The 17,070-nt window shown below is 36.1% G+C and overlaps 1 protein-coding gene across 2 annotated transcripts in view; it reads left to right on the top strand.

The window, feature by feature from the left end:
- The first annotated feature begins 1,739 nt into the window (after positions 1-1,739).
- Positions 1,740-17,070, top strand: part of bckdhb (branched chain keto acid dehydrogenase E1 subunit beta) — a 49,720-nt gene continuing 34,389 nt past the window's right edge. For both annotated transcript variants that reach the window (XM_058397825.1, XM_058397834.1), the window contains exons 1-6: positions 1,740-1,968; positions 6,351-6,428; positions 6,705-6,773; positions 10,039-10,172; positions 11,938-12,093; positions 13,213-13,321. In XM_058397825.1, the coding sequence (XP_058253808.1) occupies positions 1,773-1,968; positions 6,351-6,428; positions 6,705-6,773; positions 10,039-10,172; positions 11,938-12,093; positions 13,213-13,321 (742 nt within the window). In that variant the 5' untranslated portion in view covers positions 1,740-1,772. The remainder of the gene's footprint in view (positions 1,969-6,350; positions 6,429-6,704; positions 6,774-10,038; positions 10,173-11,937; positions 12,094-13,212; positions 13,322-17,070) is intronic.

The raw sequence follows: 17,070 nt of genomic DNA, 5'->3' as shown, positions 1-17,070 counted from the left end.
TGTGCTAAATTTAACACCCTGATGCTTGCCTTCATTGTCAGGAATGGAACAGCATAATGTACCTGACAGTAATGGTCATGTGGTCACTGTGCTGGAAATCTTCAGACTCTTCTCTGCCTGAATAACAGTCATTTGCAGAGTGAAGACACATCTCTTCAAATTCATTTTGTTTGTCGCATACACAATCATACACAGTCCATGTAGTGAAATGTTTTTGTAGGACTGTCCTATGATGGAAATAATATTATAAAATATAAGCAAATGCACTTGAAGAAAAAAAAGAATCTAAAATGAAAAGAATATCAAATATAAAAGGAATATGAGAATAGAACACAAAATATAATAGAAAAATAGACTATCATTATACAATATATAAAAATAGAAAACAAACAATAGAACAAAAATAGAATGAGCAGAATAGTGATAGTAAAATGTACAGTGAGATGGGTGATGGATGTGAACATAGTTGAAGTTATATGTGCAATGGTGTGCCAGTCCTGATTTCATCAAGCTCTTAATCAAACACAAATATGCACAATTTTAAATGTATTTACATCAATCAGAGATAACATTACGAGCACTGAGAGTTGAAGTGAATAACACTGATTATCTCCTCAGCATGGCACCTGTTAGTGGGTGGGATATATTAGGCAGCAAGTGAACATTTTGTCCTCAAAGTTGATGTTCGAAGCAGGAAAAATGGGCAAGTGTAAGGATTTGAGCGAGTTTGATGAAGGGACAAGTTGTAATGGCTAGACCACTGGATCAGAGCATCTCCAAAACCGCAGCTCTTGTGGGGTGATCCTGGTCTGCGGTGGTCAGTATCTATCAAACGTGGTCCAAGGAAGGAACAGTGGTGAACCGGTGACAGAGTCATGGGAGGCCAAGGCTCACTGATGCACATGGGGAGTGAAGGCTGGCCCGTGTGATCTGATCCAACAGACGAGCTACTGTTGATCAAATTGCTCAAGAAGTTAATGCTGGTTCTGATATAAAGGTGTCAGAATACACAGTGTATGATGGGTCAGGGGTGTTAACATTATAACATTAGGCAGGTGGTCATAATCTTATTCCTGGTCGGTGTATGTATGAAAAGGGTTTTCTGTTTCTGACAATGTCTTTAATTTGGCATCTACACTACAGTCAGTTTCTAAACGTATTGATTTATTTCATGCTTATTGCGACACAGTGGTACGGTGTGTCCTGGTTTGATCCTGAGCTTGGGTCACTGCATGTGTGAGAGGTTTTCAGCTAGTTCTGATGCTCTAATGATCATAGTCGATCCATGACTTTATACAAATTATTTAGCGTTATATTGTCTAAAACATTTCCTAATTTCACTAATACACGAAACTACGGGTCTCATTTCGAGACTGTTGAAAACTGCCATATTATTAGAAAATGCATCCAGCACTTAACGTATGAATACATTTATGAACGCGCAAAACGTAAAGTGAGCATGCGCAGTAGTTCCTGGTATTCCTGGTATGAGGATCGACTTGTTCCTAGAAATGAATGAGTGCGTATATATATATATGTATGTATTCACGCCTCACGCGCCCAGTACTCCAGGGATCCACCGTGACCCTGCTCGGGATCCAGCTGTTGCCAAACCGCTGACTTTCTTAAACACACTTTGTCCTTCAGAGGAAATGATTTCAAACCCGAACCTATCATAGCTTGTAGTTTAAGAGCGGCCCACATTTTTAACCAATCAGCTCCGCGTGGTGGAGTGTCGTCAGAATTCCTCTTCCTGGTCTTGCTGCTCTACAATGGCGGCGGCGCGGTTACTGCTCAGGAGTGCGGCTCTTAAAGCCTCTCTTAGTGATGTGAGCGCCGGTGTGCAGAGTAGCACTGCAGGAGGGTCACTCCTCAGACTTTCACCCAGCTGCTCATTGAGGTTGAAGACGCAAAAAAGACATGCGACACACTTCACCTTTTACCCTGACCCCGTCCCGACGAACTACGGTAGGTTAAATGGCCTTGGTGTTCGGAGCGATCACACACAGCTCGTGGGATCAGGCTCACTGCTCAGGATCGAGACATTAATAACTACACTGTTATGCATTTATTCACAGAGAAGTTTGAGAGTCAGCGGCATTTCATGTCAACAACTTTAGTTAAGTTAGTAGCTAGCTAGCTGTTTCCTGCTTGCCCTATCATTGGCAATGTTGTTGTGTATAGCTAGCTGTGTATAACTAGCTGCATAAGCCATGCACAAATGTTGTTGTATATAACTAGCTCCATAATAACTAGCTGTATATAACTAGCTCCATAATAACTAGCTGTATATAACTAGCTGCATAAGCCATGTACAAATGTTGTATATAACTAGCTGCATAATAACTATCTGTATATAACTATCTGCATAAGCCATGTACAAATGTTGTATATAACTAGCTGCATAATAACTAGCTGTATATAACTAGCTGCATAATAACTAGCTGTATATAACTAGCTGCATAAGCCATGCACAAATGTTGTATATAACTAGCTGCATAATAACTAGCTGTATATAACTAGCTGCATAAGCCATGTACAAATGTTGTTGTATATAACTAGCTGCATAATAACTAGCTGTATATAACTAGCTGCATAATAACTAGCTCTATAATAACTAGCTGTGTATAACTAGCTGCATAAGCCATGCACAAATGTTGTTGTATATAGCTAGCTGCATAATAACTAGCTGTATAAAACTAGCTGCATAAGCCATTTACAAATGTTGTTGTATATAACTAGCTGCATAATATCTAGCTCTATTTAACTAGCTCCATAATAACTAGCTGTATATAACTAACTCCATAATAACTAGCTGTATATAACTAGCTCCATAAGCCATTTACAAATGTTGTTGTATATAACTAGCTGCATAATATCTAGCTCTATTTAACTAGCTCCATAATAACTAGCTGTATATAACTAACTCCATAATAACTAGCTGTATATAACTAGCTCCATAAGCCATGCACAAATGTTGTTGTATATAGCTAGCTGCATAAGCCATTTACAAATGTTGTTGTATATAACTAGCTGCATAATAACTAGCTGTATATAACTAGCTGCATAATAACTAGCTCTATAATAACTAGCTGTGTATAACTAGCTGCATAAGCCATGCACAAATGTTGTTGTATATAGCTAGCTGTATAATAACTAGCTGTATAAAACTAGCTGCATAAGCCATTTACAAATGTTGTTGTATATAACTAGCTGCATAATATCTAGCTCTATTTAACTAGCTCCATAATAACTAGCTGTATATAACTAACTCCATAATAACTAGCTGTATATAACTAGCTGCATAAGCCATGTAGAAATGTTGTTGTATATAACTAGCTGCATAATAACTAGCTGTATATAACTAGCTGCATAATAACTAGCTCTATAATAACTAGCTGTGTATAACTAGCTGCATAAGCCATGCACAAATGTTGTTGTATATAGCTAGCTGCATAATAACTAGCTGTATATAACTAGCTCCATAATAACTAGCTGTATATAACTAGCTCCATAAGCCATGCACAAATGTTGTTGTATATAGCTAGCTGTATAATAACTAGCTGTATATAGCTAGCTGCATAAGCCATTTACAAATGTTGTTGTATATAACTAGCTGCATAATATCTAGCTCTATTTAACTAGCTCCATAATAACTAGCTGTATATAACTAGCTGCATAAGCCATGTAGAAATGTTGTTGTATATAACTAGCTGCATAATAACTAGCTGTATATAACTAGCTGCATAATAACTAGCTCTATAATAACTAGCTGTGTATAACTAGCTGCATAAGCCATGCACAAATGTTGTTGTATATAGCTAGCTGCATAATAACTAGCTGTATATAACTAGCTCCATAATAACTAGCTGTATATAACTAGCTCCATAAGCCATGCACAAATGTTGTTGTATATAGCTAGCTGTATAATAACTAGCTGTATAAAACTAGCTGCATAAGCCATTTACAAATGTTGTTGTATATAACTAGCTGCATAATATCTAGCTCTATTTAACTAGCTCCATAATAACTAGCTGTATATAACTAACTCCATAATAACTAGCTGTATATAACTAGCTCCATAAGCCATGTAGAAATGTTGTTGTATATAACTAGCTGCATAATAACTAGCTGTATATAACTAGCTGCATAATAACTAGCTCTATAATAACTAGCTGTGTATAACTAGCTGCATAAGCCATGCACAAATGTTGTTGTATATAGCTAGCTGCATAATAACTAGCTGTATATAACTAGCTCCATAATAACTAGCTGTATATAACTAGCTGCATAAGCCATTCACAAATGTTGTTGTATATAACTAGCTGCATAATAACTAGCTGTTTATAACTAGCTGCATAATAACTAGCTGTATATAACTAGCTGCATAATAACTAGCTGTATATAACTAGCTGCATAATAACTAGCTCTATAATAACTAGCTGTTTATAACTAGCTGCATAATAACTAGCTGTATATAACTAGCTGCATAATAACTAGCTGTATATAACTAGCTGCATAATAACTAGCTCTATAATAACTAGCTGTTTATAACTAGCTGCATAATAACTAGCTGTATATAACTAGCTGCATAATAACTAGCTGTATATAACTAGCTGCATAATAACTAGCTCTATAATAACTAGCTGTTTATAACTAGCTGCATAATAACTAGCTGTATATAACTAGCTGCATAATAACTAGCTGTATATAACTAGCTGCATAATAACTAGCTCTATAATAACTAGCTGTTTATAACTAGCTGCATAATAACTAGCTGTATATAACTAGCTGCATAATAACTAGCTGTATATAACTAGCTGCATAATAACTAGCTCTATAATAACTAGCTGTTTATAACTAGCTGCATAATAACTAGCTGTATATAACTAGCTGCATAATAACTAGCTGTATATAACTAGCTGCATAATAACTAGCTCTATAATAACTAGCTGTATATAACTAGCTGCATAATAACTAGCTCTATAATAACTAGCTGTGTATAACTAGCTGCATAAGCCATGCACAAATGTTGTTGTATATAGCTAGCTGCATAATAACTAGCTGTATATAACTAGCTCCATAATAACTAGCTGTATATAACTAGCTGCATAAGCCATTCACAAATGTTGTTGTATATAACTAGCTGCATAATAACTAGCTGTTTATAACTAGCTGCATAAGCCATGCACAAATGTTGTTGTTGTATATAACTAGCTGCATAATATCTAGCTCTATTTAACTAGCTCCATAATAACTAGCTGTATGTAACTAACTCCATAATAACTAGCTGTATATAACTAGCTCCATAAGCCATGTAGAAATGTTGTTGTATAATTGACAATGTTGTATTGTCCTTTGTCAAGCAGGTCACTGTATCTGCTTTCACTAACAGTCCTGTAAGCTCTGTTTTGCCACCAGCTTGTGTTTACTGCCTTCCTTTTCTATACTATGTCCCTTGTGCAGAGTGACTGTGGTTTTGTCCCATGTGACCCCCACTGCACTAACGCACTGAACTGCAAGTTGTGGAGTGCTTGTCATCATTTAACCCTGATACCATATTATTTTTTAGATATTATGTCATTATTTTCACTTAATATCTCATCATTTTGACTCACCAACACTTTCTCAGAATAGGCTCTGGATAATAAAAAGTGTGTAATAAAGTACATGAAAAGGAGCCTAAAGTGGCTACTGATGATAAGTAAATGATTCAAAGAGCCAAATAACTCGACCAAGGGCAGACCCTGGAAACAGACAAGGTGAAGTTTATTCAATCTTAAGATGCCCAGTTTCAGTGAGTCTGTCTCAACTGAATGGCTATAAAGCAATGTACACTTATATTGCCAAAGGTTTTGGGACACCCCTCCAAATCATTGAATTCAGGGGTTGGGCTTGACCCCTTAGTTCCAGTGAAAGGAACTCTTAATGCTTCAGCATACCAAGACATTTTGGACAATTTCATGCTCTTTGTGGAAACAGTTTGGGGATGACCCCTTCCTGTTCTAACATGACTGCACACCAGTGCACAAAGCAAGGTCCATAAAGACATGGATGAGCGAGTTTGGTGTGGAGGAACTTGAACGGCCTGAATTATTGACATCACTCAATAATAACTTTAAATTAATTAATAACGATTAAATAGTATGTTGATATTACAGCATAACATCTTGAGATAACGTGTTTTTAAGTTAAAATGGTGAGATATTGAAGTTAAATGAACAGCATAGTACTAGAACATTTCTTTTCGTGACTTGTGGTTCAGGGCTTTTGTACTCTTGACACACTGCCATCACCACAGCACATTTGTTTTTTTCCATGATGGTGATATGTTTACATACGCTCTCCAGGCCCCACCACAAAGATGAACCTGTTCCAGTCCATAACCAGTGCCTTGGACAACACCTTGGCCAGTGACCCTACAGCAGGTATTAATCACTTACTCTTTACTTTTGTGAAAACTCAAACAATTATATGTACTCCCAGGGGTTTCTTTTCTTCAGATTTCTTTTCATTGCTTTGCAGTTTTGGAATTGTTTTGAAATGAACAAGCTTTTGCAAAAATGTGGAGAGATCCTTTCAATATGAGCAGAAGAAATTTTGTACTACTGTGTATTCATACTTAAAGCTGATCATTAAAAACAAGCTAAGGTAGACGTGTATCTCTGTGTTAATACTTTGTGCTTTCTCTGTGTGATCCAAAGTCATTTTCGGGGAAGACGTGGCCTTTGGTGGTGTGTTTCGATGCACAGTCGGTCTGAGAGACAAGTATGGTAAGTATTTTTTCCCCGTTTGCCATTATTTGTGACACCCATGTTGTTTGTGTACCATGTCTTAACACTAGATGGCAGCATCTTTCTGCTTTTAAGTGGCATTAAAAACGTGGCACCTCATTTAGAAAAACATAAAACGTTCTAAATCTGTTTCTTAAAGATTCATCATAATTAACTGTACAATACAACTGTACATACAATTTTTCAACTATACAATGTTAAATCCTACCCACTCACAACCATTTTATTAATTGTGTTTATGATTAGTGTCTTCAGAAATATTCTTATATGTGGCAATACCTTTAATTTTAACATTTGACCCCCCGAAGCCATTCATGAAAAAAAGTCAACATGATTTTAAGGATAAGAATAAAGGAGTAATGAACTGGTGACATAGAACAGAGCCAAGAGACTTTTTACTCCACGCCTGCACACACACACACACACACACACACACACACATGCACACACACACAGAATGTTCCAAAAGTCTCCATTTGTGAGACTGTGTTTTTCAGCCCCACATCAGTTGTGCCTCTGTCAGTAGATGTTCATGAAATTCTGAATTTTTCAACAAGTAATGTTGTGTGTGACGTGCTTGCCATGTTTCCTGTTAAAGTCCATCATAACCTTGCAAGAACTTCCTGATCAGTACAGTTTCCCCATTGGGATGAATAAAGTATCTATCTATCTATCTATCTATCTATCTATCTATCTATCTATCTATCTATCTATCTATCTATCTATCTATCTATCTATCTATCGTTAGGCATTCTTAAAGGGAAAAAAATAATATATAATAATAATAAAATATAATATAATATATTAATAATATAATAATATATAAATACATAATATAATAATATAATAATAATATAAAAATAATATAATATATATATATATATATATATATATACATACACAGCTCTGAAAAAAAATAAGAGACCACTGCCCAATCTCCAGATTTGAACCCTATTGAAAACCTCTGGAATGTCAACCCTGAACTGTTTGCTTTTTTGCAAAAAGAATGATATAAAGTTCCCCAACAGCAATGTGAAAAACTGGTGGAGAGCATGGAGCCAAAACGCATGCAGATCGGGGTTATTCCACCAAATACTGATTTCTTAATGTTATTTAGCCAAAGCATTAACACAGTTTGTTTACAAATTATTTGCATTTTGATTTATTTGAGTTATTAAAGCTCTGCAAATACTGCATGATCTTGGGTTATTTTGATGTGTTGTCATTTCCTTTAAATATACACTCTAAATAACAATAGTTATATTTTGAATTTAGGAGAAATCTTGTCAGCAGTTCACAAAAAATGAAACAAAACTGTTCATCTCACCAATACATGAACCTGGAAGAAAAAAACATAAGAAACTGATTATTTTGCAGTCGTGTCTTATTTTTTTCCAGAGCTGTGTGTGTGTATATGTATATATATGTATATATGTATGTGTGTATATGTGTATATATATGTATATGTGTGTATATATATATATATATATATATATATATATATATATATATATATATATATATATATATATATATATATAAATATATATATATATATATATATTGATTGGATGACATTTTGTGTTTATATCTGCTAGTTATGTGAGTGTGAAATATTCCGTCACATTTGTTTCACATTTGTTTGACTTGTGTGGCCGCTGGGAACTTAACATGAGTGCAGCCCTTTGGTATTTATAAATTTATTTTTTTTATTACTATCTTTTCTCTTGTTTTCCCCCAAATGTTTCCTAATCAACTCTTATTCATTCATTATATGAAACAAATACTCACTCACTTAATTAGAGGAGAGAAGTGGTATTGTCACAGTGATAATCATCCATGACATCAATTTATATTTTTATTATTATTATTTTTATACACTTTATTCATGATGATGTGTACAGTAAATACAAGGGTTTTAAATTATGAATTGTGTTTTAATGTGTTCTCCATATTATATTTTTGTTTGTGATCTAGCTCTGTAAATCCAGACTTGTTTACACCCAGATGCACCTGTCCTCATCTTTTAAAAAGAAACAACAAATTGTGTTTATTTTAATAATCAGTTATCTAACGTAGGTTTACTCCATGATGTATTTTCAATCCTCTATTTATAACCTTATCAGTTTAGATATTAATGGCAGTTTGATATTTCCTGCATGACCATGATTTTATTCACGGTACTGGACAAAGACGAGGTGATTCATGGATTGCTTAGCAACTTGTAGTTAAAATAAACACGAGTTGCGTACCCTCAATCTCTTCTCTCGTCCTCTCTCGCTCACTCTCTTTTGTTTTCATTGACGTCAGAGGTGTTGACCTATTGCAAGGGATCATTATTTTTTTGTGTCAGCTTGTTAGATGGGATGTGTGTACATACACACACGCTCGTACATACACACACACACACACACTTCTGAGCATTACTCAGTGTTGCCGCTGTCAACCTGAATTCCACGTTTTGAGTTGTGATTTGTCCTCTCGCCATTCCACTTTAAAACTCCCTCTCTGTGAAATCGATTGCACACACCAGCCAGGAAACCTCGTATCAAATCAGACACCAGCTTCCTAAATGAAACCTACCTTTCGCTCAGAACTCACTCATCTCCATAAATATGCGACAGAGATTTATAATTCTTTGTAAATAGAAACCCAGTGTTTGGGGATTAATGTAATGCTGAGACATTCATCAAAATCATCTTCCCTCATTCATCAGCTTTTTTCTTCTTTATAAATACCCATGTGTACTAGTCCTTAGTGTGGTTTTAGATGACCGTGTAATATATGGACAGTATTATGTAAGCTTTTTTTTTTTTTTCCCCCCCAAAAAAATCAGTGTGTGATCAGTGGGTATGTGGGCCAACACTAACAACCGAATAAGAACAGAGAAGCAGCTGACCACTTGGAATGAATAAAAATAGAAATCCCTGAGCATATCTCCAGTCTAATTCTCGTGGTTTATCATTGGATTATGGGACATATGAGCAAAACATGACATGTTTTTATGGCCATAGATGAGTCTGCCTTTTAGGATTACCTTTACCCTATTTTGTTTTAAGGAAATAAATAGGCCTTATACTGGAACTTGTTTTATTCAAGATGGTTTTAATTTGTGTGTGTTCTGTGGAGCTTTAACCTCTGTCTTACAGTTTGTTTTTAAAGCTGAGTGTTAACTGGACTATGTAAAGTTAGACTCATCAGCGTATCTATTTTTTTGTTTTTCTTTTTTCTTTCCATTTGCTAGGCAAAGACCGGGTTTTTAACACTCCACTGTGTGAGCAGGGCATTGTGGGTTTTGGCATTGGAGTAGCTGTTGCAGGAGCCACAGCCATTGCAGAAATTCAGTTTGCTGATTACATCTTTCCTGCGTTTGATCAGGTGGGCTCTCTTATCCGATTTCATTGTAATATTTAACATTTGTAATATTTTATTTTATCTTGCTTTGTTAATGCTTTCAAGAAGCAACCATTCTTTTTAAGGGCCAAAATACTGTTTAAGAATCCTTCAGGCTACGGCATAAAACCACCTGACTTTCCAATACTGCAACCCAAATGACCAGTTTTATGAGAAATGTATTATTTGCTGCTGAAATAAAAGGCTAAAATTCTAAATTATTATTGTAAAATATTTGTTTTCTATAACGCCATGTAAAGCTTACCAAGAATAGATTGCAGCCTGACATTTTTGGCTGTTGAGCTAGCAAATGCAAAGTCCCTTAAAAGCCAGTGCAAGAATATAAAAATAATCATCATTTTCCCATATATAATGCAAAGTTGTATAATAATTGTCTACTAAATTATGGTTCGAAGACGTTAACTATCGCAACCACAATGTATTTCTAGGTTCATAACTCATTCTCTAAAGGTCAGCATCATCAGTGCTTTCAATGGTTGGGTAACCGAGAGTCCCTTTTTCATCAGCAGGCGGATATCTGGCCATTGAGACAGTTAGACCAAAGCAGTGGAAGTCTGTGAGAGCACAGAGAGTTAAGCGCATAAAGTCAATGCTGTTTTTGACCATTTGAAATTTCTGTCTTTTACCCTAGACTTGGAATAGATATGCAAGTTCTTTCTGCTCAATAAAGCAGAAATAAACATAAATTACCTGTTTGGAGAGGTTTTTGGACACTTGTGGACACGGACATCATGCTTCCAGATGTTGTAACTTTGGTTTCCTTTGTACTATCAACACAAAACCTGACACAGTTACAGTGGAGACCTTCGCAAAAACCACAAATGTTCTTCCAAAGTCGAGATTCAATTACTCTCTCTTAAATATACCATGCCAAGGAAAAAATAAATAAATCAACTGCATTTAAAAAAAAAAAAAAAAACTTTAGACGGAAAGTCCCTTAACTTGATGATAATCCATTTAACGCATTAAAAAGTAGACTTGAGTGTAGCGTTCTTTTATGTCCTGTGTACGGTTAACATGTTGCACTCGTGAACTCACTTGTTTTGTGTGAATGCATTCTGTTTATAGTGTTGGAAAACTGAAGCACTTCCAGAGACATGGGAGTTGGGGAAATGCTGTACAGTAATGCAGCTCGGTTGTGTTATTGGTGACAGCTTTGTAGAGCGTCACACACAGCGATAGTGATTCACCTTGAATGGCGCATGAGCTGGCTGAGAGAAACATGCAGATTTTGTTCATCTGACGTTGGACTGTGCGTGGCCTCACCTTGCCAAAGATGGATGCGTTTTTGCTCCTTTGTCAAGGCAACCGAATATCTAATGTGATAATAGGGGGTGGGGGATTTTTAATACATTTGGACCTGCTGCCAAGGTGAAAACAGAGCCAGCCTCTGAGTCATCCTCTCTGCAATCCATCATGTTTTTTTTTGCTGAGTAATTTTCATTGCCTCAGTGCTAACATGTTATTGATTTTGCTTCATTATGTGCAAAAGACATAATAATTTGTATAATTATGTACAAAGACATACTTTCAAGTGGTTCGAGAGGCATCCCCCCCCCCACAAGTATTTGCATACAATTCATTTAATGGCCTTGAAGAGAAATGGCTTTTAGACTTAGGATTAACAATGTTCTTTCTTTTAAGTACAGCAAGAGACTGATATGTGCAAAGTTTGTTGTTTTCATTTAATCATAACTCTGTATATTTTGTATATCTTTTTTTTTTAAAGATTGTAAATGAAGCTGCCAAGTACCGGTACCGTTCAGGGAATCATTTTGACTGTGGGAAAATGACCATCCGAGCACCCTGGGGCTGTGTGGGCCATGGCTCCCTTTACCACTCCCAGAGCCCTGAAGCCTTCTTTGCCCACTCTGCTGGTCTTAAGGTAAACTTTCACAAAAACATCCTTGTTCAAAACTCGTATGGCATTATGGGAAGATTAATCAAAGGTACAGTGGGTCAGAAAAGAAGAAGTAGAAGCCATTATATGTCACACATACTCTGTAGCACATTTTTTCCCTCATATCCCAGCTAAGGAAGGAAGGGTCGGCTATGATAAAGTGTCTCTGAAGCAGAGAGGGTTAAGGGCCTTGTTCAAGGGCCCAGCAGTGGCAGCTTGGTGGTGCTGGGGTTTGAACCCTGACCAGCAACCCAGAGTGTCTGACCCACTGCCCCAAGTAGGATATGATTGAGGAAGCACAATATATAAATCTACAAATTTATATAACTTAAAATTGTAAATTAATCCATAGCATAACATTGAGTTTGTCCAATTACTCACAACAGGGCTAAGTCTTTTGTATGTACACCAGATGTTTTGATTGCAGGTATCTGCTTGCACACTGAATTGATTAGTCACATGGCCATTTTGTTATTGCATGTACCTATCTAAAAACCTGACCAAAGATGATTAAAGCAAGAAGAAAGCCAATGCAAGGTTAGAAAGCAGCCTAAATTCTAAAAAGAAATCTGCAAATATGTTAATATGTGTTAGAAATGTCAAATGCTGGCCAGAGCTTGATTTTTCACCACTTTATACTGTTTCCAGAACTCAGATCTAGAGATATACAGTGAGTTTTTTCCAGGCTGCCTCACAAATAGCTGGATGATGAAATTTGCTAATGGAGTTCTCAAATATGTGGCTTGCAGTAAACATTAGTTGAGACAACCTTCAGCCATTTTAAGTGATTTGCTTGCAATTTAATAACTGTCCTGTTAAGTTCAGAATATGAAGTGTCGGAAATGTCAGAGCAGTGTTGTTCACTGTACACAGTATAGTACCCTGTGCCTCCATCTATGTCCTGCTCTAATACCACTGATGGTGTGGTAAACATGTTTTGACATTCTGTGGTCTGAAAAGGTGGCTGAAATGGATCACTCCAAATTTGTAAGGATGTGACTCACATGCTGTTTTTATTTATTTATTTATCTATTTATTTTTTAACTGATTTGTCTGCCCTGTGCTTAATTTTTTGGACATAACATATGATTGCTTTTTTCTTAGGTGGTTGTGCCACGAGGGCCAGTCCAAGCTAAGGGTCTGCTCCTGTCCTGTATTGCTGATGAGAACCCCTGCATCTTCTTTGAGCCCAAGATCCTTTACAGAGCAGCAGGTTAGTTTTCATCAATATCATGTGTCTCACTTCTCATAAATGTTGATCTTGGATCTGCCTTAATAAATTCAATTACATGAATAGGCTTGACATGCGTTGTTAGCATTTATACCACGGTGCGGTTGCTTGAATCTGATCAGTCAGAGTGCATTATTATTCTCAGAAAGAAGTTTCAGCTGTAACATGAACAATATGTTAATATCAATGCACTTGTTGTAATACATTGTTGTAACAGCTAATACACAGGGTCTTGTATGTCACACCTTCCACATAATTTAAGACTATTAATAAATGGGTTTAAAAATGTGCTGTTATTTAAGAACTTTCTGTCTTCTGCTATTTTCACACATACACCACATTTTATCTCTGCTACTTGCCAGTCTCTTTACTATGATGTCACTAATGGGTGTGGCTTCCACTGGTTGCCATTGTAATAACGTTCAGTAATAATCAGCGGTTGGTGCAACCACCTTTGGCGACAAAAAATGGCTCTAAAATGAAACATTCTGGAGAAATGTTTTTTATAAAACCACTGAATATACAGTAATACCTCACACATCCGCGAGGTTATGTTCCAGGACCCATCGCGAATGCTGAGGTTTCGTGGATGTGCGGTGGAGTCACAAAAAATGTTAGTACTCTACTGTAAATGCTTATTTTTAGAGTTTAAACCCTAAATATGACCACAATCATGCTCCCAAAACACTTTAATTTAATTTAAAAGCTAGATTAACACATTACCCTTAAAAAAAGAAATAAATGTTTGACGTAAAAATCGCCTGTATAAAAACCAAGGCAAAAATCACTGAGATCACTTTTTCACACTTATGTGCGTGTTGAACCGAGTACAAGGTGCAGGGAGATGAACCTCGACATCACGCATACAAAGCATCGTAGCTACCAGCCAATCAGCAGCTAGGTAAAACTGTTAATACTCTGTGATTGGCTACTTCCAACCCTTCCAGCCAATAGCGCGTCGTAATGGCTGTTATTTTGTTGATTTTACTTTTATATTTATATTACTAAATTGATAAACTTAATCTTTTTTTTAATAATTTTTCTTTTCTTAATAATTTTTCTTTAAAAAGCATGAAAATGTATAAATTGCCACGAAATTAGCCGGAAACACTTTTGCATGATTTTGTGAGGATTTCGCGGGTCTGCGAAAAATTCGCAGATGCAAATCAGTTAGGTTCCAATGGAAATTTCTCGGATCAGTGAAGTCACGGCTCTGCGAGGTATTACTGTATTCATCCTTCTCGTTAGACAAGATACTTTCTACTGTCTTCACTCCCATTGGTAGTCATTGCACCAAGTCGTTTCATATTTGCATTAAGTTAAACTTTTCTCAACTTTGTCTCGTCACTGGATAAGCACACATCAGCCGCAGACGCTGTTGTCTCCAGAAGTTGCCTGCTCTTGTTAAAAAGAGAGAGACAGAGAGAGAGAGAGACTGATGAGAGAATGAATCTTTATTGTAGTAATAATAACGTAGGTGAGAACAGGAACGAACTTGTCTCTGGGGTGTTGAACAACATTAAATGTAACTAAAATCAGTAATGTGCGGTGTGTCATTCATTAATAAATCATAAAACATAATCGTTGACAAATTATAATAATAATTCACATGGGTGTCGTGCATTCTTCTCAAGTAGCAGCACGATGTGGAATGCGTTATACCTTACAAATGCATCGTGATTTCCATGTGGGAATTATTACAACAACATAAACAGGTTTATAAACAGAACAATGTGCTCCAAGCGGGACACTGAATTTCAAATTTACCTTCTAGTTTCAAAGGGAACGATGCAAATTTATGCAGGGGAAGGGGAGGACAAACTGAATGTCACCACTTTCACAACCTGTGAATGAATTTTCAGTGACTTCCCAACTCTGTTTATTGCCGTTGTTGCAAACTAATGTCTTAAATTTTGTATGGAAAGTTGCTAATGAGCATTGTGAAGCATGTATTTATATCATCAGATTCCAAGAGGAAGTGGATATGTAGTAAACCACTCTAAACTTTGACGTATATTGAAAACCCACAAAGGCTTCTGGGCTTCTGTCTGTTTCAATAAGTTACTTCCATCAGCAAATCATGATGATTTAAAGTGTGTTTTTAATGAGAATTGTAAATCTGTTATTGAAACCCAGACACTTGGCTACAGTTGTGCTATGAATTTTTGCTTACAGCATGACAGACCTATATCACTTTTTAAGAGTTTGAACAGATTTGCTTTGGTTTTTGGAGAATACATTATTTAAAGTGGCACATCAGTGTCTGTGGCGTACCGTGATGTGGTTCTCAATTTGTTTTCCACTGTTGGCAGACAGACTACACGGCAGTACTTTGCACGATTACTGTAATGAGGCATCGTGTTCTACTTTATGTACCGATTATCTGTTTGTGTGTCAGGAAAAGGATAAAAGTAATGACTGACGTCTTTGGATATTAGCTACTCCATCCGCAAGTAAAATCTGTTGAGGTTTAAGCTTGAGTTATGTTTGTAGAATGGTAGAAATGCTCATATATGTTCAGAACATTAAAACCTTATGCTCACTCCTTAAAGCGATGCACATTTTTAATACGCTCGACTTCCTCATTATCTGCTATGAAACTATGAAGGTTGGAATTTCATGCATGGAATTCTTTTAGATGTCCATAATTAGTAATCAGTATCCTGAAGGAAGTTTTTTTTTTTTTTTTACCACTGAATGCAGAAGCAGAATCCATGCTTGTTTGCTAGCTGAACAATAACTAACGCTGCACTGCTTTAATGGAATTTTTTCCTCTGTTTTTTTCTGATCCAAGCTGTCCATACAATTGTGAAGGATTCAAACGATATAAATAATGTGTTATTAAGATGACTGTACATCCTGTCACATTGAAAAACATCAAATTGAGCCCTGTATGCTATAGAAATACACCACTTCACTCGACAAAACATCAACAGGATAGTAAGATGAGCTGCTAGTGATTGGAATAAGGAAAGAAATCTTAAACTATTTGCAATCAAGAACCGACTTTTCTGTAAAGGAAAAACTACTAATACTTAGCAATGAAAGTACTGAAATAATAAATTTAAATATATGTAGATTTTTGTAGATATATGTAGATAAAATATGTAGATTTTTGGTCCTGCATTAGAACTATAGAGCTTTTTCTTACGTCTGAACTGAATGTCTTAAACGTTCGGTTTAAGTGACCTGTCAAATTGGCCAAAACCTGTAAGAGCCTCGACAATAAATTCAATAGATTGTGATTTCCACCACTTTTACAATGGACCCTGGACTCCACTGTGTCTTCGAATGCAGTTTATTAACTGCGGTAAATTAGAAACACTTCCCTGAATTTAGGGTTAAATACTTCAAGTGCCATCTGATGGTCACTGATCAAAAATGTCCAAAATCTCCCTCTAACAATGCAATTTTCACGGAGTTATATACTGTTCCTAAATAGCTGCATTTAATTGATCTTTTTACCTGCACTGCTGTAAATCTATTATGATTGAAGTATGTAAAATACCAAGAAGAGTAGAAGAGAGCCTTTGTTCTGGTTTAGACTAGACATTTCAGTCCTCAAGACACTGTTTCTTTTGTGCAAGTGAACCAAACTTCAAAAAGCAGACCTTCTCCTCCCTATGCCCAGAGCCTACTGTACACTACAAGTCTTACCTTTCCACCCTCAATTTTCTTAATCACAGCTATCATGCTTCATTAAGGGTTTTGTACTTGATCTCTGATGTTGA

Source organism: Hemibagrus wyckioides, linkage group LG01, assembly GCF_019097595.1.
Source record: "Hemibagrus wyckioides isolate EC202008001 linkage group LG01, SWU_Hwy_1.0, whole genome shotgun sequence".
Taxonomy (NCBI): Eukaryota; Metazoa; Chordata; class Actinopteri; order Siluriformes; family Bagridae; genus Hemibagrus; species Hemibagrus wyckioides.
This window is presented reverse-complemented; position numbering and strand designations above follow the sequence as displayed.